Here is a 25,180-nt window from a genome sequence, read left to right on the forward strand (position 1 = left end):
GCAGAAGAAAGGAAGTCAGTGAAGTATGAGACCAAATATATGTAAGAATTACCTCAGTCACCTTGGAAGATAGTAATAATGTGTGGAGAAGTAAGTTGCTAAAGGATGTACTGCTCTCTTAGCAGCAATAAAACAAACCAGAGGGCCTCACAATAAATCGTTATGAGTCAGATTTCTGAAGCAGGGTTTGCATGAGGGACTGACAGCGATTTCAGCAGTGCTGAGCACCTGAACTGACTCTTCTTTTTTTGTGAGGTCAGCTTGAGTATTTTATGGGTGTTACTCACTTTCCTAGAATATAAGCTGTTGCAGATAGTACTGTGCACAGTACTGTCCTATTCCTGACAAGAAGAGGCTCTGAAAGATAAACTGTTGTGATTGCACTCTGACACATTTTGTTTTTAGAGAGAAATTCCAAAATAAATGAGCCTGCATGCTCAGTGCTTCCTGTCTGTAACTATGGACTACTATTAACGTTTTCATTAATTGCTTTTCTGACACAAGGATTAATGCATTTTAATCATAGCTTGGAATTCTGACTATAAAAGAAGATGAAAATGTGTATCAGAGGGCTTTTCCATGTTTGAGGAGTAACCAGGTAGCATTTTGATGCTCCTCAGTTCTGTGTAGTGGTTCACATTAGGTCAGGGTTCTCAGAAGATTCTGAGAATACCAGTGCCCTCAAAATGGAAATATATGGCAAACAGATTTTTTTCTTCCCCTTCAATGAGCAATATTTTATATCTGTTATTTATGTTCTGAACTGCGAGCATAAAAGCATTGTTCTGCTGTCAGTGTCTCAAATTGATTGCAGTGGGCAATTTTGTCTTTTCTTCTTCCCACCCCAAACAGGAGTTATTATTTTCCCCCTTATTTTTTTTGCTAAGGCTTTACTGTATACAGCTGAGCTTTCTGCTCAGATTCCAGCTGTAGAAATGGGCCTTCTTTGATCTAACTCACACACCGAGAAGGTCTCAGAGCTTGTCTTTTGGTGTCCATCTGCAGATGCACGGAAGATGCATAGCCTGATATTTCTCATCTGCAGCTCTCCATTCCTCCTGTTACTTTATGTCTGTTTGGAAGCACAGCCAGCCCAGGGTAGGAATGTGAAAAAAAAAAAAAAAAAAAAAAAAAAGGCAGTGAAGCTGTAGAAATCCCACGCATGCATTCACTGCTGCCTAAATAATGGCAACAAGAATCATTTAAAAATAAGTATTTCCTGAAGGAGAGATTTTAAGGGAGCAGCAACTTGAGAGCAGTACCATCGAGAAGATGGCCTGCAATTTGGTTATGATGGGTGAAGCAATTAGCTTCCCAAAGTTCGTTCTTCCATGCGTATTGTGTAGTAATTACTGCTGCAGTTCTCCCTGGGGCTGCGGGTGCCAGCAGGACAGTTGGGCCATTGTGAAATGCCATCTGCGGCGGGTCAGACAAGTCCCATTGTCTCTGCTACAGCGATCTGCAGCAGTTGCCAGGCCTGACATCTGTGATGGCTGTGCTGCTGGATTCTGGCATTTCTGAGCCCCGAACTTGGGAGAACTGTGTGGCCCTTTGGCTGTACGTATTGTCATACAGGCACATGTCTGATGCCCTCATCGAGACGTGTCACTGACAGTCAGGCTCCACAGAGGAAAACTGTACTTCTCTATTTATTATGTTATGAAGTATTTGAAATGCCCTGCTTACCGTGCAGCTTCTGAGCAAGATAATTACGATGCAGAAGGCAGTTATGTAGTGCATTCTGTGTATGTTTGTGTAGAATAAATATATCCTCATATTCGTGTATTTTTAGTAATAATGCTTTTATGCTGATTTGTGCAAAAACGTTGCAGGAGGAAGACAGAAGTGTTTTTCAACCAAAACATGCCAGTAATGGAAAATGAAAGCTTGACTTAATAAGCAGTGAAATAACAATTCTGTTTTCTTTGTTACCATTTCTGTTAGGTCATGTTTGAAGTATAGGTAAATACTTTGGATCAGGTTATCTCTTCAAGGTGTGAGATGTGGCAGGTGGATGGTTGACTGAGAGGCATATTTCAAATTACAAACACATCCTTCTCGTTCTGCGTGGCAAATGCAGTGTGATGCTTTCCAATATGCTGAGCTAACGCTGTGCTTGGTAGCCTGTTCTGCTTTTAATAGCTGCAGTAACTGACAAATTCTCAGTGGTGTTTATATTACTGTATCTAAAACATTGTGTTTGACAGCCACGAGGAACTTTATTCCAGTCGTCCATATGGAGCACTTGATTCTGGCTTCAATAGTGTGGACAGTGGAGACAAAAGATGGTCAGGGAATGAAGTAAGTATTGAAAATCATTTGTGTTGAGTGCCATATTGTATGAGAAAGAAAACTGCTAAGTGTACATCTGGAAGCGTATTCAGTAGGTAACGTAAAATGTTTGTTCTGTTTGTTTTCTGAAGCCAACAGATGAGTTCTCAGACCTCCCTTTACGTGTGGCAGAAATCACTAAAGAGCAGAGACTGCGAAGAGAAAATCAGTATCAAGAAAACCGAGGGAGCACAGTCGTAACCAATGGTGGAGGTAAATGGTGATCTTTGGCTAACAGTATTTATTGTGGTCGTTATGAGAGTTTTGGAATATTTGCTATGAGCAATAGGATGGCCAAAGACAAAGATTCAGAAAGACTGTTGTGTAAACAGTATTTTACATAAAAGCAAAATCAGACAGCATCAGAGTTAGGATTTTCAGGGAGGTATTATGTCAGCTTCTGCATATATGCCACAGTTGTGTGAGGTCACTTGAGTACTTTGAATAGTGTTTTGGAATCTTGAATTTCAGCTCATAAGGTTTTGCTGCTTGAGCTACTCGGAGAAATTACAGCAGCAGGGAATGGTCTGTGCTCTGTGTCCACTGCTTTTGCAGCAGGATGAGCAGTTTTGTCAGGGAATTCCTGACGAAGCAGGCGTTGAGCAGTAGATCTGCCTTGCTCCAGAATCTCAAGTCTTAATCCAGCCATGTGAGGCAGCTTAGAGGGGCAGGTACTTATAGGCATGATCGTGTTTTTAGACCTCAATTTGTTGCCCCGTGGTCTTAAAATGGCACTTTCTCATTTGTTCCATAGATGACAGAGCTTCCCATGTTTCTTGATCTACACAGTCTTTATCCATTTTAGCTTGCAGTAATCTGCTACTGCTGGCTTAAAGTTCAGTCCTCTTTTTGTTACCATGACCAGTTTTAGCATTCTTCTGCATCTATTTCTTTCAGTCATTCCCTCTTCGTTTCACTCACTGCCACGTCTACTAATTCAATTTTCTTCTGCTGTTTTCCATTTCCCCTAGGGGTTCCAGCTCATGTACCCTATCTGAGTACCTTCCCAATAATTTCCATCTTCCTCATCCACCTCCTGTTCTCTTCCTTCCTCCTCTCCATATTCAGTTTTTGCCATCTTGTTTTTTTAGTCTTACTCTTTACAGTTAAATTCTGGCCAAGTTAGAAGAGTTGAAAACATGATGTTAAGGGAAGCTGTGGGCAGCCTTCATAACAGCTAGTGCTGCCAGCTGCACCTCTGAGACTTAACTTTATTTTGTTCTTTGGGTTTTGTACACCAGGCATTTCAAAATTCATCATTAGTCTTTAAGGTGGAGCACAGTCAGTGCAAGTCTCAGCATACGACTGCCAGTGACACAGGGGATCTCTGTTAGTTTTGTGCTTCTAACACTGCTCCTAATGTATTTCACCTTCTACTGTAATATTGTTATTAATGTTTAATAAGCGAGGCTGGAAGGAAGGTGGTTGTGGTGTATGTGGTGTGACTTTTGTTGGGTATCTTTGAGTGTGGGGTGGTTTTTTGTTTGGTGTTGTTTTGTGGTGGTGGTGGTGGCGGGTTGTTGTTGTTCAGTTGTTTAGGATTTGAAACTGAGATGGAGATAAAATGAAGCCAAAATATATAGGAATGCTGTTCTGGATGGGTGCAGTAGCAGAGGAGGTGGCATTGGCTGTAACAGTTGCTAGATTGTGTGGTGAGGCAAAGAGAGGTCTGTTATAGGCAAGCAGGAAAGAGGCGGAGGAGTAGGAAAAGAATGTCTGCAAGAGAGTGTATAGCAAGTCTGGGGAGAGTTTCAAGGTCAGGAGAGCTCTGGTACTCAGAAAAGAAACTCGTGCTTTCCCTGCGTCCACAGCACTGGATTTTTCAAGCTAGTTTACTCACTGTTATGACTCCCAGAATTCCTGGGCAGAATGCACATTCTGTGCACGTAAAATAAGACTTCTGTTGTTATTTTGTGTTGTTTTCAAGGGCTTTCTTGCTTTCTGTAACATGTTCCATTACTTCCACTTATGCTTTTTGTAATAGTGGCATTTGCATCCAGATAGCTTGGCCATGCTTCTTTGTTTTGTTATAGTAGTAAAAATAGGAGAGCTATGTGATAACCATCCTAATTTGTCTGAAGGTGATGAGTTAGAAACGAGATAAATTCAGCATGTACACAGATCATTGCACAGTCTGTTAGTTGGTAGATGCTTTAAGCATTGAGACAGTTACAGTATTAATTTTGGGTTATTGCTGAAGTATCCGCAGCCAGCAGTTCAGAACTACGTTTTGTGTGTTACTCATTGCTTTCTGAAAACCATGGATTTTATCATTACTTCAAAACCTGATGTTTAACTAACATTAGCAGGCCAGGCAGGATCCAACACCTTTGAGGCTGAGCTTTCCAGACGGAAGGAAGCCAGTAGGACCTCAGTTCCTGGCACTGTTTTTGTGTTGTTTATTTTCCCCTCCTGTTGGTCGTCTAACGATGGCTGTTTCCTTTGTGTGTGCATTTCAAGTGGAACACGATCTCGATCAGATCGACTATATCGATAGCTGTGCCACAGAAGAGGAGGAGGAAGAGGTGAGGCAACCCAAGTGCGTGGACTCAGACAGCCTCAGCTCACAGTTCATGGCGTACATTGACCAGCGGCGAATCTCTAATGAGGTGGTGCTTTTACTTTAATTAAATTCACATGCCACAGAAAAGCCTTTGTGTTTACGTTAATGCTTCTTGTCCTCACAGGTTTTCTTATAGAGGGGGGGAAAAAAAAAAAAAAAAAACATATTAGTATGGTGTGGTCTGATCTGAGGGATCTGTCGAGCTTTGTGGAGGGTCAGGGCTGAAGTGTTAAGCTGCTCCTGAGTGTCCTTTGGGAGCTGTGGGATGAGTCTAAAGCAGCCACACTTCTGCTGCATTGTGGGTTTTTGCAAGCCTTGTGCTTTAGGTTTGTGTGCAGTGAATGGTTTTCCAGAGGAGTACTGTCATCAGAAAACACACAAGTTGATGCCTCTGGATGATAACTGGTGATACCTAAGATTTTCATGTTTACCTGATGAATTACTCAATGAATAAATGGCTTTTTTAAGGGAAAAAATGCTCATTGTCAACTTAAAGATTTACTGTGTGAATTTTGCAGCTCCATTAATTTGGCTGTTCTTGATTACAAGGACACTTACTGCCACGAGCATACATTTTACATTTAGACTAACTTCAGTACTCAGACTGTTCAAAAAGCCCACTGTATGCTGCAAACAGTTTCTGTCTCTTTCAGCTTTGAGCAGGGCTCTGAGGTGTCACCACAGGTTACAGACTTGGATGTGTATGCAGTCACCTGTCTGAACAGGAAACGTTGCACTTTGAGATCAGTCTGGCATGCAGCTGTTCTCAGTCAGCAAAAGCATAGAGTTGAAAGAGCAGTGGATAAAAGTGTTGAGATGGGTTAGAAAGTTTTCCAGCCAGCTTTTTGCAAATATCTGGGTACAGGCATGAATAGCTCTGGACTATTTTCTCCACTCACGAACACTTCACACACACATACATAGACACAAAAAAAAAAGCTTCTTTGTTCTTTCCTCCCAGCAAGTTTAAACAATATCTTTTTCATTTTTGTTCTGAAGTATCTTTCTGTTCAAGCTGGTGTGTGTAATACTTGCACTGGAACGCTGCGTTTCAGGAATCCCCATAACCGCCACCTAATTCCTGGAGTCACAATACGTGCACCTATTTACCCACAGCATGCAGATGCAGAACTGGGCAAAACTGGAAAACATCTCTGTTCCAACTGCAGCAGCCTCTGCAGTGAACGCTGTGTGCTTTAGGATGGCAGACGTGGCAGAGTCTCCTCAGAAATCAAACTCCAGCAATGGGTTTTTAGCCCCACCGCGTTGCTTTTTACGTTCTGTGAGTCTTCAAGTAGTGCCTGCGTGCACAGCTTCACACTTCAGCAGGGTGTTATATGCTGCATAAGCAACCTGTCTGAGCAGATCTTTGGTGGTGGTTGGTATGCTTAAACAGTACCTGTTATGCTGCAGTTCACGTGTCATTTCAGATCACTGCGTGTTTTGAAGCAGAAAGATACTTTTGGGGGGGAGAAGAAAATCGTGGCTCTTGTAGGATCGTGTGGGTCTTGTAGTTTTCGTGTAGGATCACCTCTGTTTTGTCCACTTGGTGTTACTGGTTGCTATGTTAAACGTCAGTGGCACAAATATCCATTGGAGACGCATTCCTTTTGGAGATCTCAAGTGCAATATCAAATGGTGCCATTTAAAGCATAGAAATGAGCAGAACTCAGAAAAGGCAGCTGCTGGCAGCACAGTGCAGGGGGGTTTCACTTAAGTACTGGAAAATGATTAATGTCAAAAAAGTTGGAGGTTCTGTATTCATAAAAATTAAGCTGTTCACAATATGTTTAAAAAGATGACTATTCTAAAATGCTCTACAAGTTGGAAGGCTAACTGTATTGCAACATAGCAAGTGAAAACTGACAAGTTAATCTTGATGTTTCCATTTTTCTATGTTAATGGGTATAACTAAAAGTTGAAAAATATCACCAGGAGCAGTATGTCTCTGTTCCCAATGAGATCCATGGCTTCATACCTGAAATTAAGCTGTAGGTATTCATCTCATATTTTCCTTTTTTATTCTCCTGTGACCTGTCATAGGGCATCATTAGAGAGCATCAGCTTTGTATTCTGTATGTTGAGTCTGCCTAGTTGGAAATAAACATCTCTGAGATGTGTTTTGTTGTTCTTTCTTGGATAGCTGGCATACTGCTTGTTAAAAGTGTAGCTATACGAATGCATTAGATGCACTGACTTTTAAAGAGCTTTATTCTGGATGTGTTGCTAACTCAGTCTCCCGTGTTGTTCTGCACAGAGCTCACCAGCAAAGCCAGTATCTACTAGAGAATGTCCGAAGGCTGAGGACACGAGGCGGTATTTACAGCAGAACAGGTAAGAGATGTGCTAACACTGCTTTCTGCAAAGCTTTGTGCTGAATCCAGAGCACCTTCACTGGGTGGTTGTTTTTTTTTTTTTTATTTTGTTTTCTTTTGCTTCACTGGGAGCATGCACAGCGCTTACAAATATGTTGTTACTCCAGGTTTGGAATTCATAGTCTAGTCATGGCACTGATCAAAAGGCTTGACTATCCCATACCAATGCTCAGATTTAAATGAGTTGGTTAAAAAATCTGCCAAATTAAAGCATGTAGTTCTAAACAGATGTAATATATGCTTTCTGTGATTTTAATTTGTGTTGTGATTAAACAACAGATACATTTTTATCTGTAAATATGGGTCAGAACTGGACGGGATATGAATGAGGAGGTTTGGTTTGGGTGTCCTGTTGAAAGAGCAGAGAATAAGGAAATTGATAGGTTTTTGATAACATGAAATCAAAACTGACAGAACCTTACATATACTGTTGAAACACTGCAATCTTCTGTGGAGCAAAAATGAATGCAAAGCAATCAGCAAAAAACCAGCTCAGCTGAACTAGGAATATTTTAAAGAGAGAGAAAACTGCAGGCTCTCAGTATGTCATTATTTACACTGTCAGTAAAGTGTGGTGATGTTTAAAAATGGTCTTCAAAGAAAACGAGAAATCAAGAGTAATGTGCCATTGTTTCCAGAATCGTGGCAGTGTTTTAACAGGGATCTTGAAATGTGCAGTCAGTGTGTAAATATAGGAGCTGTGCTGCTGTAATGGAGGATAACTCCTTCAGCATATGTCAGCATTCCTTACTCTGTGGAGTCTATAAGTAAAGCATAAAATAATTTGGGGTGAACGTAACGTTCTCTTCCCAAATGAAGCAAATGTTTCTGGCTTGAAAGGCCAGTTTGGTTTTGGTTTTATGATACTTTGTCCCGTTTGAACATCTGTGGTCAACATAGAAATAATTACACAAACAAATTCCATCTGAAGAAAGCAAGATGGAAAGGCAGGTTAGTCAGGAGTAAGCTGCTGCTTACATGTACAGGTTGAATGATAAAGGAACTTTAGGGTATCCATTGTTAGCAAAATTTAACTTGAGAATGGCAGTGGATCTCCATGTACAGGTTGTTCATTAAGGATCCAAGGGAACTGGAGCTTACTTGTATTCTGGTGCAGCTGAGCAAAATTCTTAATGAGGCACTGAAAACAAGCAATATTATTGCCCTCAAGATTACGGAAAAACAGCCATATGACAATTGGCAGCTTTTAATGTATATAATTTTAAGTATATATTAGAGAAATATTTCATTTGTGCCATCCACAAGCTGTAAGCTGCTTCCACTATAATTCATTTCATGCATGCAGCCCTTTTGTTCTTTTTTCTTGTTTTTAACATGCTGGAGCCATTAAAACTCTTGAAGAGTTGGATGTAATGCCAGCTTCGTCTTAAGGGTACTTACATTGGTTGATTCAGCTCAGTAAATACAGTTGTTGCCCCCGGTGGGCTGTGGTGCAGTTCTGATACAGCAATGCTGAGTGCACTCTGCTGTGAGCACACTTCCTGGCACTTAGTTGAACCCTGAATCCTGTTCTTTCCAGGAGCAGAAAGGCCTGTGATCTCCAGAATGTAACAGTAAGAGAGATTCAAACTTACTGTGTTTTGAAATCGTTCTGATAATTAAGGAAATTACACCCATTAAATTATGAACTGCAGTAGTTGTGACCTAACTTGGTATCCCATTTCTTTAGTTGTTTGAAATTCCACCTTTGTGGTTGTCTGCAGCTAACTGTCTGGGCAATTAGTTTTACAAACAGCTGTAATCTGGAGAAGGATTTGTCTGACAGTAGTGTTTATGCATCAGTGGCCAATCCCCCTTCCACCTGGTGTTTGCCTGCAGGGACACTGAATTACGAAGACCTGAAACTCTAAATTTGATGCAGGACAGAGAGCATCACCAAGTGCTAAGGAGTTATGTGGACAGGACAGAGAGGTAGGGAGAAGAAACGTATAGTTCCTACTAAATATTTTGTAATTATTTTCTTTGCTAACCATAGTAACCAGTTGTTCCTCTACATAAGGGTCATCTGGAGAGTTCCTGGAGTGGTTACTTAATCAGCTCCAGTAGAATGAGTATTAAGTACTGGGTATCTCAATGTAATAAGCCAAATGTACAAAGCCATTGATACATGTTGAGCTGTGGAAGCATTTAAATATAGAGTTCAGGAGAAGAGGTAGAAATAACTGCACTGAGTCGACCATGAAGTAGTGAAGTCAAATCGATATTGCAGCAGTTTGACATCTTGCTAAATAGCTACTCTTACAGAGTTAATAAGATCCATGTGCATCACTGACAGCTCTGTGTGATTTCACTTTTTTAAATTTAAGATTGAAAATATACTTTCTCTTTTTCCATTTGGCAGACCCCCAGCTGATTCACCTTACTTTCTCTCTCTATCGAGTCACCAGAGTCAGGTAACACAATGAACTCTTCTGTCTTACTCTTCTGGCTAAGTCTGATGCAGAACCAAACTTAGGCTAGCCCTAAGACGCAGCCTGTTTCTCTGCAGCCCATCTGTCTGTAGCTCTGTCTGTACAGCACAGTGCACTGTTTTGTTCCAGGTGCCCAATGCAGACCCTGAGCTGCACCGCAGGCACATAGAGCGTACCCGGAGGGAGGCACAGCTGGCAGCACTGCAGTATGAGGAGGAAAGGATGAGAACAAAGCAGATCCAGAGAGAAGCTGTTCTCGACTTTGTTAAGGTACCTTTCCTTTAGTCCTCGGTAGATTCCAAACTTTTATCATTTTCTTTAATGAAAATGAATTGCTATGGTCATTAACACTTGCGTGCTGCACTCTTGGGCATGCGTGGTGTTTTATAAAGCAAATGAAGAAGCAGCTAGGGTTTGAGCTGCCTATGAAGCGAGGCTTTTCATTAACACAACTATCATAGTGCCCTGCTAATATTGTGCAGAAAATAGTTGTTTCTTTTTTTTTTAATTATTGAAGAAAATCAGCTCAGTCTTTCAGTTAAAAACTTACCAAAATGCATCTTCATCCACAAGCCTTCTTGTTTTTTTCTTCTGTTGCCTTTGTTATTCATGAGAACTTTGTTCTCAGCAGTGGAATTCCTCCCTTGGGTTATATTTTGAGTCTGTTATGCCTCTTTAAGATGCAAAAACGATTTGGGCTTTTTGTTTTCATACAATATAAAGGCTGGCTTTTGACTAATAATATTAGTGAAGTTTCAGCTAGTGGAAACTTGCAATCAGTCTGGTACATGTTTTATTTAAAAACTAGGACTATTTCTGTTTTGAAACTTCTTAATTACGCTGTAATATTCAGAGCTTTTGTTTCTCTGTCTTATTCTTTTAAATTGGTCTTTTTTTCTTTCTGTATAGCAAAAAGCATCCTTAAGTCCTCAGAAGCCAAGTCCTCTGGATAGTGAGGTAAGACTCCAGCAAGAGCATTACTTTTCTCCAGGGGAAAAAAAAGAGGCTATCTCAGAAATCAGAGGTTTTCCTGATTGTGGAGAGCACTTCAGGACTGGGTTATAGCATAGCATTTCACATTTATTCAGCCCTTGGTTGACACCCCAAGCACACACCTCCCCTTATGGATCAGTTTAATATTTCCTTCTGTTCGTGCAGATTGCCTGTCTGAGTGTTTTGTTTTCCTGTATGTTTTCTATGTCCTATATGGAAAATAGATTTCACGTTCCATTTCAAGATGCTGCTTGGAAGCAATACAGATCACTTTCTAATGGGAGCACGCAGGCAGGTTTAGTGGTGCAGTCATTTCTCATTCGCCGGTCAGTTTCCTCCATTTGCCTGTCGTAATTCCAGTTATCCCAGAAAGATCAGCTATTTTTATTTTTGAGGTCTGTTTGCTTATTCAAAACAAAAGAAAAGAGCTTTATTTTAATATCATTTTATAGGCGAAGGCAATAAAAAGGGGACAAGAAATCATGCAGAGCTCAGTCTTCTAAGATGTACAGAATGAGCCTGTGACATCTGCTCACTGTGTGCATCACGTGTCGGTGTAATAAGTGCTCTTCCACTGCTTGCCATCCCCTCTTACATGAGGGAAATTAATTCACGTGGCAGCGTTAATCAGATCAAAACCTTTAACAGCATAATGCAACTCTATTTATATATATATTAATGCAAGCATAATTATCTCTTCAGAAGCTTTTTTCACCTTATTTTTGCTTTGAAAATTACCAAAACGAGGGATATTTGAAATAGTCTTTGCTCCTTTTTGCTCTTCTTAATGTTCTTTTGTTCTGAATTTATTCTTTTAAAGGGTCCTTTGTTCTCCCATGCTAAAAACTGAATACGTGGTTGTCTGTATGTGCTTGAGACAACACAGCAGGGTAATTGATTCCTTAAGTGATAGGAGTACCCTGTAATTCCTGGGTCATGTGGCTGTGTATTCCTACGCAGTTTTGGCTGCTGTATGGAAGTGTAGAAGCAGTGCCTCACAGTGCTATAAACAAGCAGCACGTGTTCCAAAATGTCTGTCTGTTCACAGCTGTGTCGTTCTGTTTGTTTCTGACATTACTCCATCTCTCCCACCTCCCAGTGTCCCTTTCCATCCAGAAGGTCTCAGCATACTGATGATAGTGCCTTGTTAGTGGTAAGATCCTGCACGCAACAGCCTTTTTCTGTGGCAGATTCTGGAACATGAAAATAATGATGTGTTACGGTTGTCTCTGATTAGACCAACTCCTTCAGATCTAATCTAAATAGCATAAAACATGACCTCTTGTTTCAAAAGTGACTTATCTTGAGTATGCTGATGTTTGTACTGTCAGCCATTTCTTAATAATATAGTGATGTTTTCCTGCAGAATAATTAAAGCTTGCTTTTTGCTAAGAGCAGAAGGAAATTACTACTAATGAAGAACAATTTATAAAATTCAAAATTGACCTCCGGTAGCATTACATTGATTTGCCCTCCATTTAGCTTGCTTCCTAATTGATGAGCTCTCCAGTGTCAAATAAACAACTCTGAATACATGCCCCCACTTGAGCTTTGTTTGCATCCTGCACCAAGTGCTTGGCATGGAGTGGTGTCCTGGGAACCACAGCACAGCAAGGGGGAAATATTGCTGTACTCATAAGTGCTAAAAGTCTGAGCTATTCCTTGTTCTCTGCTGCTGGTTAGCGATGAAGATGTCTTTCTTACCTATTTTGAACACTAGCAAAAAGGAAAACTTTTATGTGCTTCATGTTTTATGCTATTTCTTCTTTTATGGCATCTTACTGATGCAGCATAATTAAAGAATATTATTAATGCCACAATCCTTGTCTGTAGAAGGAGAATACACTTGATTTGCCTGCTGTTGCATGACTGCATGCCTGGGACTTATGTTCTTAGCTCACGTGCATCCCCACCACCTACCTGAATTCTCTGTAGGCAGTGCTCTCAGAACACATCTCTTAGAACGTGTTGGTCAGTGTTTTCTCTCTTCATTCAGACGTCTTGGTGTTCTGCTGTCTCATGCCCAGCACTGTGAGGGGGCAGAAGAAGGCTCCTTGTGAAAGGAATGTGTTGTGATCGTGCTTGTACCTGTTGACAGAAATCACACTCAGCCAATCTAAATACAAAAGCTCCTTTATATGCTGTAAGAACCAGGAGAGCAGACGTGGGTTTTGTGAAGTGCTGACAGTGAATTCATCTTCGGAATGTATTTCAAAGATGATACGTTTTAAGGACCCCTTTTATTTGTTAGTGTCATCCCATGGTTTTTATTGTACTGAATTCTGGGTTGTATACTTGGAAGTTCAGCAAACTGATTGCTAAAAATTCCATTCACGGTGGTTTCTTTTGTTCCTTTATCCAGGTTGAATCCATGCACAAAAAAGGGGCTGGGGGAAAAAGTGGCCGGGCTGGCAGGGAAAGTTGGAACCATATTTGAAAACAGTTTCTGCATTACATTTTCTTGGGATTTCTTGCTCTTTTTCAGCAGCTCTAAACTCTGCCTCCCATACATCATGCTTTCAGGGTATGAAACACTGGTTTTCTGAACTATGGAAGTATGATCTGCATATCTGTGCTGCAGTAGAAATGCATACTGTGTCTAATGATGACAGATGCCAGGACAGCTGCTCGTAGGGATTGCTGTGACTGGAACGTGTAGCTCTGGGCAGCTCATGAATTTGCAGCAGTTGTTTTTTTCCACTACTGTATTTTGTATGTCAAAAACTTGTTTAACAGCAAGGAATCGATCACTGGTTTGCTTAAAAAACAGAAGTAGTCATAAGAGTTGAAATTTTACTTTTACCTTTTTTAATTCTGTTGCATTTCCTTGACATTTCGTCTGTTCCTATGGGCTTGAAGTGTAGCTAGATCTAAGTTCTGAGGCTGGCTTTTTTTTCCTTCAGTGAAGCATAGGGGCATTCATATCAAAGCACCATTTGCTACTGACAGTTCAGTGCGTTTTTTCCATTTACATCCTTTTCTCTGTATCATTTCCTATGCCTAAACACTGCATGCCAATAAAGCTGCATTCTGTCTATTGGATTTTCCACTAATTGTTCCAAAAAAATTAATAGTTACCTCGAATGCAAGTCCTTTATTTTGGTAGTTCTTCAGGTGTCGTTACCTCTTTAGCAGAAAAATTCCTAGAAGTCAAATTTAAGCTGTTATTTTCCTTTTTAAATCTCATCACGTTTCTTTTGCTCCTCTTGTCTGTTGCCATTTAACACAGATTGAAATGCATTTGTGTTGCAGTTTGCTCTGGTCATTCCTTCCCATTGGTAGGTACTTACAGGGCAGCCTGTTTCAGCTCACAAAATGGCCTTCCATGCCTTCTGTGAGCATATACAGTTAACTTGCTTGTTCCTTCTGCATCCCTGTGATGTGATGCAAAGTGGGGTTTGGCTGTAGGACTTGAGTGCGTGTTGTGATGGATTTCACTGTGTTGATTTATAACAGCCACACTAACTAAAGCTTTGCTCACAGACAGTTGCTGGCCTCTCTGAGAAAACCTACAGTGTAACTCAGTGCTGTATCACTCATATCCCATTTGCCATTCTCACCAGAGTACTCTCACTGCAGTTGGGAGTGCTTATTAATACGGCATCAATGCTTCAGACTTGGGGTAGTGATTTCAGTCTTGCCTGCTTTTGAATCTCATCTTTCCCCAGATGGCTTTTTTTCCCCTCTACTACTGTACGTTACAAGGTGGGTTAGTGGGAGATGGATACTAAAGGCACCACTGTTGTTCTCACAAACTGCTTGTCAGTTTGTCACAAAGCCTGTGAAATGCCCAGTGGGCACCAGGCAGCTGCTGTGACCTGTGTGTAACACCCATGTTAATGCTGCTGTGGGCTGCTTTCGTTGTCTTTTCTTCTTGAGGTCTCAAATGTGACCTGGGACCATCATCACAGTTAGCACGTGGGATCTCTGAGACATTTGAAGTTAAGCCTTTTGGGCATCAGTGTGCTACAAGTAATAACAGCATGAGAAAAGTAAGCATGACTTGAATTATGCTAACTTGTGCCCTGGTGGTTTCTCTCAGAAGTTATCGTCCATTTGTATGCTCAGACAACTGACAATCAAACTGATGTAAAATAGCCTTATTTTTAGTTAGCGCAGAGTCGTAGCTGGGCTCTGCTGTGGCATTCTTTCTATCTAAAGTTGTTTCTGGCTGGGGACATTTCTCTAACTTCATTGCTACGCCTAGAAATGAAGAGTAGCGTGTGCAGTCGTAAGTCAGAATTGCGGCACCCTGATTCTTCTTGTATTGCAGCTGCCTTCTCTTACAGTTGTTCTTTGCCTCACTTCTTCCTCTTTTGCCTCCCTTTCTTTTCTCGCTGTCCCTGACAGAATGGCTTTGAGCCTCTCTTTGTGTTTGAGATTGACAGTAACACCAATACCATTAAGAGAAGGCCAGGGACTCGCAAACAGGTGAAGAGCATGCGCTGTGTTGCTGTTGTGCTTCCCTTACCCTCTGTGCTGCGTTCCACCCTTTGCCCACTGCTGGGTTTGTGGATTGTGACTGCTGCTTGTTAGTCTGTGTCAAGGTTGTCCTGCTCTTTTTGCACAGGAATAAAGATGCATTCGTGTCACAGACCACCACCACTTGTTTTATTTTGCTTTTTGCTATACTAGCTGTTACGTTTGCTGAAATGACATTTTGAAACTTGTAAAGCAAACAAACGGAAACAGCAAAAAAAGTGAGCGAAGGAGGCTGTTCTGAGGATCAGCTGCTGTCTGCATGGGGCATGAAGGTGTTTGTGTAAGGTTTGCCCTGTCTGTAACATCTCCTTCCATGTGTAATTCACAAAGATCAGCATTAGGTATCCGTGGCAGAACAAACGCGGTCCTTTAGCCCATTAAATGTGAGTCTCTCTGATCTTACAGAGTTGATAGATTAACTTGAAGCATTAAAAAGAAAAGTGTTTAGAGTAGTGGCTCAGGATGGGCTGTTAGAGGGTACACTTTCCTTCAGGTGTTTCTTTAGGAAGTGCTTACCTGCCTGTTGTTCAGTTTTGCTTCCTTTGGCACTTTGTTGCGTGTAAAAAAGAAAGTTTCACCTCCCAAGCTCATTAGCCAGAAAGTTCAGGAGGGTAGGAAAGCTTTAACCACAGTTTGAAAAGCAAATACCTGTTGTGCCTGCCTTTTGCTTTTTAAGTGTTTCCAAGCACGTGACCATGATCACCTCTTCCTTTCTGACTTGGTTACTCAGTTCCACCTGTGCATGTGCCCTACCAGCTGCTTGCTAACACTGCTGCTGCCTTGTCTTTCTTTCTGCATTCAGTCCCTCTCAGGGTTGAATCAAGACAGCTGTGCTACTGCCCTGCCTAACGCCTCTGCCCTCAGTCCTGCCAAGGTATCTCTTGCTATTGTCATTCACCAATAAAGCCTACAAAAAACTGGGATCCACACATCTGTTTTAACAGGTGTTGGTATGTCAGCTTCTAGTCAGAAGTTCAGGTAGGGTATGAACCTGATTTACATGATTAAACTGTAATAGCTGTGACCTCATCTTAGCTTTAGGCTGTGTCTAAGCTAAAAAACATGGTAACCCTTCTGCTCCTTGTTGTCTTTGATGTTGCTTTTTTTTTACAAGATGATTTTCTCTTCACAAAGTCGAGTTTATCAGAGTACTTCTACTGTGTTCTTTACTGGCTTGCTTTTCCCATTGAGTATGGGTATCCTATAATTTTCTTCTGTGGACACTGCTATTCTGAGTGCATTCATCATGAGAAATTGGCCTGTGTTAAGTACTATAGTAAGATTAAAGTGTATTTTGCTAGGGAAATTGATATTCAGTGAATAGCAGTTCTGCGTTATCAAGGTGTCACAGTCTGTGCATTCTTATCCGTGCTGCTGTTATGCAAGATTAGCATGTTCTTTAATTAGCTGCTCTGGCTGTGCCTCCTCTGCAAAGGATACTTAGCATCTTGGTGAGAAGGAGTAAACAAAGAGAGCATTGCACTGTCAGTGCTGTTTCGTCACTTCTTCCTCAGAAAAGAGTAATTGTGGCATTTCTGCAAACAAAAAAGCTAGCTGCTTTCTGCAGAGATAAGGCTTGGGGAACAACTTGTGTTTGTCACATCTGGCTTTTCATTCTGAAGTATGTTTAGATGGATGGTGCCTTGCATAGAACACAGCAAATAGTAAAAATGTAGTCACAACTTCTTCCAGATTAGGACCATTTATGCTCTTCTACTTTTTTGTCTACAGAGTGATGACAGATCCACCATCTCTCCTGGCTCACCCTCCACTCAGACAGGTAACAGGGAAAGGAAGCAAAGCTTCTGAAAAACAAGATCAAATCATCTGCCTGCACATTTGTTCTATGAGGAGAAGGGAGTGCTGTGTGTGGCACTGCTGTGCTTGGGAGCTTACCCACTGATTTAGGTCTCCTTGAAAACACGCGAGGGGAGAGGCAGCAGGGTTGAAGCATGTCCTCAGGGACAGTGTAGGCTTTGGCCCACAGATCCATTCAGCTGCAGGCAGAACAGTTGTTGGAAGTGGTATGTGGAATGTGCTTTGCATGGCGAGTGTCCTTGGAAGTGCCTTTTCCTTTCCTTTTATCATGCATGCATGTAATTTATTTTGTCATTATATTAAAATTTGTTTTTTTTTTTTAATTGCCACGTTGCTGAACCCATTTCCTATTTAAATTCTAACCGTTTCCTTCTTCCTCATTTCCTTTCCTGTGCCTTCCCACATTTGTTTAGTCCACCTTTCCCCTGCACATCCTGGTCATGCAGCCCTGCCTTCCTATAGAAACCCTTCCCAGCGACCCGAGAGTTTCCTTTTTCGAGCAGCTGTCAGGGATGAAGCAAACAAAGGTAGGTTATGTAACTCACACATCAGCCTGTTTTGCATTGCCTCTTATTAACGTTTGCCTTACCTAGGTTTTGCACTGCTCTGTTACTTCAGGTCATTATCATCAAACTAGCTTTAGGGTTCAGTTTGTAAACATGTGGCCCTATACTTTGTGAATGACCACTGTAGTTGTGAAAATGTAGGAATCTGTTCTTCTTGGTCTTTGTCCTTACGCCTGAAAAGGTAGCAAGGAAATGCCATGCAAGCCTTCAACAAGTTACAAAGGCAGCTTGATAGAATTTGCATTATATGTAACAGCATATGGCAAAATTGCAAAGCCTAAAAGGCTAAACTCTTTCAACATACTTCATCTGTCAAAACTTCGTCCTCTTTTTGTGAATGATTGGTAGCCAGCAGAAACAACAACATCTGAAGGGAAAAAAAGATGTGCTAGGAAACACCTCGTTTAGATTAGCAGGTCATTAGTTTGATAGGTTAATAGGCTTTTAAAGAAGCAGATTTGTGAAATGGAATGCCCTGTACCCATTCTGGAACATTGTGGGTGTGTAATGCAGCAGTGGAGGGCAGTCAGCCAAACCATACTTACTGATTTCTCTCCATGCTGTTTTTTCAGTGATTGCTTCATCATCTTCCCGTGCCTTGTCTCCTGCTAATGATTCTGCAGACACCAGAGTTAGGCAGAGCTCCAAGCAGCGTGAGGAGGAGCTGGAGCTAATAGAGCAGCTACGTAAGGTAAGAGCTGACAAAGCCAGTGAAGCTCTCGTTGTGTGCCGTCATGTTAAAGCTGCCCTTGTGTTCCAGACTGATTGTGCTGAGCCAGTTATGATGAGGAGTTGACCGAAATGGAATGGCACTGTGCAAGCTGAGTGTTTCTGTCAGATGGAGGCACTGGTGGTTGTTTTTTTTTTTTATTGTGGATAAAGTTAGATCCAGCTGCAGTGAAATACACAGCTTCTGGCTGGCCAGTGATCTCTGCTGTTAGATCTTTCGCTTATCACCCTTCGTACTTGTGGGAAGCTCCATGGGAAGCTCCCTCAGTGTCTTTCCTTTTAATCTCTTTATACATTTCATCTTTGCTATAAAGCCTATAGAAAAGCAGGTGGCAGGCAGGGACTGCTGCCAGTCGTGATGACAGCATACTTTCCTTGTGTGCTCTGAATCTACCTGTTGACTCTTGCTTTATGCTTAGTTAATTGTAGAATATCTGTGGCAAAAATCTTCCTTACATTCAGGCTTTTTGTTGGTTGAGGGCCAGCATGCCCTGCTTTGTGCCCTGACATTGGCTGGTACTGACTGTGCCAGAGGGCATTAAGGTAGTGCTCTGCTTTGCCCCAGGCACACTTGTGCTGTCTGTGAAGGGATTCCTTGAAGTGCTCTAATGCTCTGAGCTTTCTCAATAAATGAGAATTCCTTTCTAAAGCTGATTTTAAAAGCTGTAAGCATCCCAGGTAGGCAGAGAGTTGGTTCTTTCTCTGCAAACTGAGTAAGGACAATCTGCTCCCTCTAAAAGGAGAAAGCTCTCTTAAGTAAAATGAAACAAAACTCAGCATTTGTAGAGCCTTTCATCTCTTATCTCAGAATGCTTTATGTGCAGTCTCTCTCTTGTTCTGCTTCCTAGGTAAGATTAAATCTTTTTTGTATACTTAAGATTTTAGATTTAACTTAACAACTTGGTGAAATCTGCACAGCATTTGAAGTAAAACCTGATTTGAATTTATGTTCATTCCTTGAACAAATGTTAACTACGTCATTTTTAAAAACTCTACAAAGTAATTGTCTGTATTTTTTCTTTACTGAGACTTTTATTAGCTGTATCATCCTCCAGTCGACAGTTACTTTCAGTTCCCTTTGCAGAGCCGTTTGCTGAGATGTGACGGGTTAGGAACATTGTTCTTAGACCCTGATTTCTGTTATTTTTGGAGAATGGTCATGTTAATCCCAATGTGCTGTGCGAAGAAAACTGTTCATCATTGAACTCAGGTGCTCCCAGACCGTGTTCAGCTCTGGCCCAGCGCAGTGCAGGAGCCGTCTTGGTGTCGCTCAGAAAACTGTTCCAACCAGCCTGGAGAACAGACAGGGAGTTGTAACTCAAATGCTTCTGCTCTTAAAAAACGTTCTGCAGACTGAAACGCTTGGAAACCAGCACTGAATGTTTGTGTCCGTGTTCATTTTCCACAGAATATCGAATCACGGTTGAAAGTGTCGCTGCCCAGTGATCTTGGAGCAGCTCTCACGGACGGCGTTGTTCTGTGCCACCTGGCTAACCACGTCCGGCCTCGGTCTGTCCCCAGCATCCACGTCCCCTCACCTGCTGTTGTAAGTATGTCACAATGACAGCGTTTTGTAGGGGTCCAAAACCCTTCCAGCAAAGATCTGTAATCCAGGCAAGTGTGAAGTTCATTATTTTCATTTGTGAACGTGCGTGACAACCTTTCTGTGCAGTGTCTGTGGTTTCGCGTAAAGCCTACGGGTTTGGGTTTGTTTCATTTAAATAAAGTTACTTCTGGTACAGGTTTCCAGAAATCATTAGGATTTTCATGTCCTCCCCATGTTAACTTGAAAAGTAGTAAAATAAGAGACGGTTAATCCTGAAAAACAAAATAGGATGTTTCAGAAGATCAAAAGATCTGAGAAATTCAGGAAAACGCATAGAGGAACACAACGTTCCCTGCATTATTTGAGATCCTGCTGCACAGAACAGCAAGAACAAGCAGAGAGGCCAAAATGATTCCTGTATCCATTTCACAGCTCTACGAATTTCTCCGCTTAGGAATGTCAGCAGAGCACACTTGAGCTGTGTTTGCACGTGCCTGGAGAACAGCATCTCCTGGAACAAAGTAAATCCGCTCAGACCTTTGTGATAACAAAGGAAAAAGGATTGTTTTATCTGGGGGCTGTTCAGAGCAAGAAAAAAAGTGCACAGAGAAGTTTGGCAACTGAGGAACTTGTTCCTCTTACCTAACTGCAGTGTTTTTGTAAGGCAACGAAGGTAATATGTTATTGGGTGCATTATTGTGTATCACCTTGGGAGAGCTCAGAATTAAAGTGGGATGCAGAGCTGTGACACAGCGACAAATTAATTACGGTCATCTGTCATCCAAAAAAATAACAGGTATGTGGCAGTCAAAAGGTTCAGTGAGAACGTTTAGGATCACAACTTGGAAGTACAGCAGAGAGACAAACTGCTTGTGATGCACCTTCACGTCATCTTAGAACTAAATAAATAGGGGAAGAAGTTTTTCCTGTGAGAAGAGTTTGAAACAAGCACGTTGTTTGCTTTTTTTTTTAATTTGGAGTCAGTCCTTGTGTTGGTTGGAATTTGAGCTGGCACTTACAGGGCTGCATACTGTATCATTGTGGTTCCTCCTGCTAGGAATGATGTGAACAAGGAGATGTCTTCATTATTTTGAGCTGGACACGCCAACGTTTTAGGCAGATTGTGGAATCATTAAGAGAAATGCAGACAGCTGCTATTCACGATGCTGGAGTTGTCAAGAATATCTTCTCAATGGCCTGGTTTTATGTGCTGCTGAATATTCTGTTACAAGTTAAATCATGGCTTTGTCATCGATGTCGCAGAAGAGGCAGCCTGTGGCTGGATGGCTCCAGCAGCAGAAGAGGCATTGCGTCTTTGCTCAGTCACAATGTGGTCTTTGTGCTCCTTCCATCCTGCAGGAGAAAGAAGGCAGCAATAGCCTTTAACCTGCTTTCTTGGTGGGGTACGTGGCAGGCTGGGGGGCAGAGGAAGAGCCCCAGCGGTCTGCTTTTCCCCCCTCTGAAGGAAAACCACTGAACTTGGAGGCTGCTGCTGCACACACTGTGGGTAGCTTGTGTGAAGGAACAGGAAGCTCGTGTCTCTTTAATCAGAATAAGCTTCAGGAATAGAAACAAGACAGAGCTGTGCAGTGCTGTGTCCAAGTAGAGGTGAGAAAGCCAACTATGCAGAAAAAAGTGACTTGAAAAGTGACAGTGAATCCACCTGCAGGAGGCTTGTATGCAGCAAGTCGCAGTGCTGGTTTTATTCCATGGTATCTGGGTTCATCTAGCCTTCATTTTTTTTATCTCTTTATTAACTGAAACCAGATTTTCAGTATTTATTTAACATAGTAATCCAGAATGGACTCCAGGTTGCTTCATATCATTAAACTGTGCTGAAATCACGGCACAGGTGCTACGTGTGTGCATGTTTCATTCAGTATGTGTCTTAAATTATCCCATTACAGTCACTAAAATGTTAGCCTGTTTTATGTAACGCTGTGCACTGATACAGTACAGGTTAGAGTTGCCTTAAAAAATCATCCAGTATTCATAAAGTAGCTTTTCAGAAAGCTTGGAACTTGCTTTTCTAAGCAAACTGCAGCACAGCCTGGTTTGAATTATACAAACTTACTGCCGTGTGGGTTTTTTTTTTGGCAAAGAGGTTTATTAAGAGTTTCATTAAAATTAAAATCCTCCCAATTAAGAGCACTTTGCCTGCTTCTTTTGCAGCCGAAGCTTACAATGGCGAAATGCAGACGAAACGTGGAGAATTTCTTGGAAGCTTGCCGAAGGATCGGAGTGCCTCAGGTACATTTTTCTGCTGTTCTGATGTTAAGGTGCAGATGTGATTTTGTGTTTTTATGGTCAGGAAAAGAAATCAGTGTTCCTTGAAACGTCTGATGAAAATGAGGTGATTAAAAGTTCAGGAGGCTCACATGTGAGGTAGCCTTACTGTGTAGATAAGACCCTGCGTTGTCTTCTCCAGTAAAAAGAAGTTGGGTGTAGTTTGTCTGTCAGAGGTCTGATTCACTGACTGCTGTGCCTTAAGTGCAGAACAGCTGGGTGCAGCTTGAGCCTGGCTTTAAAACTGCAAGGTATTTGATAGTTTTCTCAATATTAGGTATTTGGCAGCTTAAAAGTGGGATAAAACTTGGATGATGTTTTGCATGTGTAACTTCAACTCCAAAGCATTTGATGTTCCTTCAGAACAATCCTTTTGTGTGAACATCTGTACCACCTTGCCAAGAAGTCTCACTGTTGTTGGCCTTTCTCTGACAGTAGCTACCTTTGCACAGATCTCATTCTTTGTGCTAAGTACCAGAGCTAGAACTCCAATCTCTGGTTTTCTTTCTCTCTTCTGAAATGAGTCCTGTTACTGTTTTATGCTGTCCCCTCCTTACCTCTTTGTCTTCTTCAGCGGCTGCTTCAACACAAATGATTTCAATGTCATGTTTTTTCTTTATTTTTCTTCTAGTGTATAAATGTGATTGGTTTCTTATACGTACACAGTGTTTCTGCTGTAGGTGCTGTTTTCTTTTTTATGTATTGTGAAAGGGAAAAGTAGACCCAGTGACTCATTTCCCTGCTGTTTCTAAAAGCAGTGCTCTCAAGTCAATCCTGCAGTATTTTCTGATAGCTTCACACAAAGGCATTTGAGCCATAGGGATTTTAGGATAGAATATTTATTGAGCTGCCCAGCAGTTTCGCATGACTCACTGTGAATGGCGTTGGAACATGGTAGGAAGCCATCAATGATCGTTCATGTTCTGAGACGATGAGGTATTTTAGTCCCTTAAGAAACAGGAGCCTGCGACTCCCAGCAGGACTGCACAGTGTAGATCCTGGAGCAGAATGGTTCAATCCCATTGCAGCTCCCCTGGTCACAGCTCCGTCGACACGGAGATGTAATTTTTATGGGATTTGGGTACAAAGCTGATCTCTGAAATGGCGCGCCTTTAAAAACAAGAAAAGAGCACTCAGGACAAGAGTCTCCTATAGAGCCACTCTGCTCCATCTACTGCACCTTCTGTTTAGGATCCTCCTGTTTTTCTCAGTTCTCCTGCTTTAATGTGAAAGAGTTGAAGGAGAATGTCTCTGGGGAAACCCACTGCAGTACCCAGCTGAATTCTAACGTTGCTCTCACATGTCTACATTACATGTCTGCTGGGATGAGAAGTAAGATATCAGGATGAAGGAACAGCGTGGCAGCCTCGTGTATTTCTGCTGAAAAGATGCCTGCAGCTATTTCTTTTCATTTGAATTCCAATTACAAAAATGAAGGGCTTGCTGGAAGCATGGATCTATGCAGAAATACCTTCTAAGAGGAATGCCACTTTACGTAGAAGGTGACTTTTAGGAAATACAATCACAGGCATCAGAGTGAAGCGGCCATTTCCGCAGAACTTTGCTGGCCAGTGCTGTGGCATGAAAAGAAACCTCCAGCTAAGCAGATTGGTGTGCATCTAGATTTCATTGGTGTACAGCAGGCAAGTGAGACACTGTGGGAATGGTTACAGAGCACTGAAACTCCAGTAATAGATTAAACTCTAATTAGTAATAGATATTTCTGCAGAATGCTGCATTCAAGGATCAGTTACTCAAAAAGAATCCCTTCTGCTGTTTTCATTAATTATGGTACGTGTGGAGACTGAGCACAAGCACTCAGTGCCAGAAGCATGTCACAAAGCTGAGCTGCAGGCTGTTTGCCCTGCAGAAATGGCTTTCACTAGGGCATGTGTGAACTGCTCTGTTTTTAACTGCCAAGATGGTTCCATGTGTAAGTTGTGGAGGTTGCAGGCTCCTCGCTGAGCACTGTGTATCTGCACTTTGTGTTCTTTGAAATGGGGAGTTGTACAGATTGCTTTGTGAGAAATAACCATGTTACACTTCTTGAACATGCAGATGATCTGAAATGTCTGACTGACTGCTTAGTGGATGTTGCTATGGCTAACTGACTGACCTTTTTTTCTGTCTGTTTTCCCTTCCTGCTTACACACTCTGGACAGGACAATCTTTGTTCCCCTTCTGACATTCTTCAGCTAAACCTCAGCGTTAAAAGAACAGTTGAGACTCTTCTTTCCCTGGGGACAGATTCAGAAGAATCCAGTCTTCTCTCCCTTTCTATTCAGCTCTGGGGCTTTGTGGTGTTTTACTGTACTCTGATGCTAATGCTCTGTATGGTCTATCGCTGCGTCTTTTTCCTCTAGCAGAGGGACGGTGCTGCTGTTTCCTCCCTCCATCACTCCAGTTCTCTGTAAAGGATTTTGGGTTTTGTCAAGACCGTGTGTACAAAGTGCTCTTTCTCACTTATGGGAGAGAAGTAACGGAGGTGACAAACGCAGTGTGTAAACACATCGATGCACCCACACAACCACCTGTGGCAGAACTCACGTTTGTATTTGCTGTGTGACGTTGAGCAGATGTAATGCTAGGGGAGGAGGTGCTGCCTGTGGGCTGGAGCAGGGGCCCGAGCTATAGGGGCACACAGGTGTGTGCTACAGGCTGACTGCTGGTGAGGGATCTAGCACTAGGAGAACTGCACTGTCAGTTTGTTTCGGTTTCCCTGTCTGTATGATTAGAACTGCACCCAGTTCATTTGTATCAGTTTGGTAAATTGCTTCCGGATGATCTGATGAAAGAGGTGTTAAACAACACAAAGTATTTTGAACATCAGTGACCTTGATTAGCTCTCACAGTCTTAGGAGTCGTGGTCTGATAAGTTTTGTCCACAAAATCTTGGGATTTTTTTTCAGATCCCAGCTCCTTATCCCTGCTTCTAAGAGAATTTGACTTTCCTTTTGATAGACTGCCATGTTTTATGTATGAGTCAGGGGTTTTAAAATAGCTGTCCATGAATCCTGAGCTTTTTGAGCTTCATAACAGATCAAAAAGGAGATTTGCAG

General features: G+C 41.8%; 1 protein-coding gene across 3 annotated transcripts in view; it reads left to right on the forward strand.

Annotated features, from left to right (window-relative positions):
• Nucleotides 1–24,484, forward strand: part of LRCH3 (leucine rich repeats and calponin homology domain containing 3) — a gene marked incomplete at both ends in the record, with an annotated part of 45,284 nt that extends 20,800 nt beyond the window's left edge. The window contains 17 exons of one of the 3 annotated variants that reach the window (XM_079539850.1): nt 2,208–2,301; nt 2,424–2,544; nt 4,792–4,940; nt 7,152–7,228; nt 9,109–9,201; nt 9,632–9,683; nt 9,831–9,971; nt 10,611–10,658; nt 11,794–11,847; nt 15,045–15,125; nt 15,979–16,050; nt 16,908–16,956; nt 17,408–17,521; nt 18,133–18,251; nt 19,698–19,835; nt 22,008–22,085; nt 24,284–24,484. In XM_079539850.1, the coding sequence (XP_079395976.1) occupies nt 2,208–2,301; nt 2,424–2,544; nt 4,792–4,940; nt 7,152–7,228; nt 9,109–9,201; nt 9,632–9,683; nt 9,831–9,971; nt 10,611–10,658; nt 11,794–11,847; nt 15,045–15,125; nt 15,979–16,050; nt 16,908–16,956; nt 17,408–17,521; nt 18,133–18,251; nt 19,698–19,835; nt 22,008–22,085; nt 24,284–24,484 (1,681 nt within the window). The remainder of the gene's footprint in view (nt 1–2,207; nt 2,302–2,423; nt 2,545–4,791; nt 4,941–7,151; nt 7,229–9,108; nt 9,202–9,631; nt 9,684–9,830; nt 9,972–10,610; nt 10,659–11,793; nt 11,848–15,044; nt 15,126–15,978; nt 16,051–16,907; nt 16,957–17,407; nt 17,522–18,132; nt 18,252–19,697; nt 19,836–22,007; nt 22,086–24,283) is intronic. The other 2 variants (XM_079539851.1, XM_079539852.1) reach the window with 2 other exon arrangements.
• Nucleotides 24,485–25,180: the final 696 nt, after the last annotated feature.

The sequence above is a fragment of the Tetrao urogallus genome, assembly GCF_951394365.1.
Source record: "Tetrao urogallus genome assembly, chromosome: 9".
NCBI classification, from domain to species: Eukaryota; Metazoa; Chordata; class Aves; order Galliformes; family Phasianidae; genus Tetrao; species Tetrao urogallus.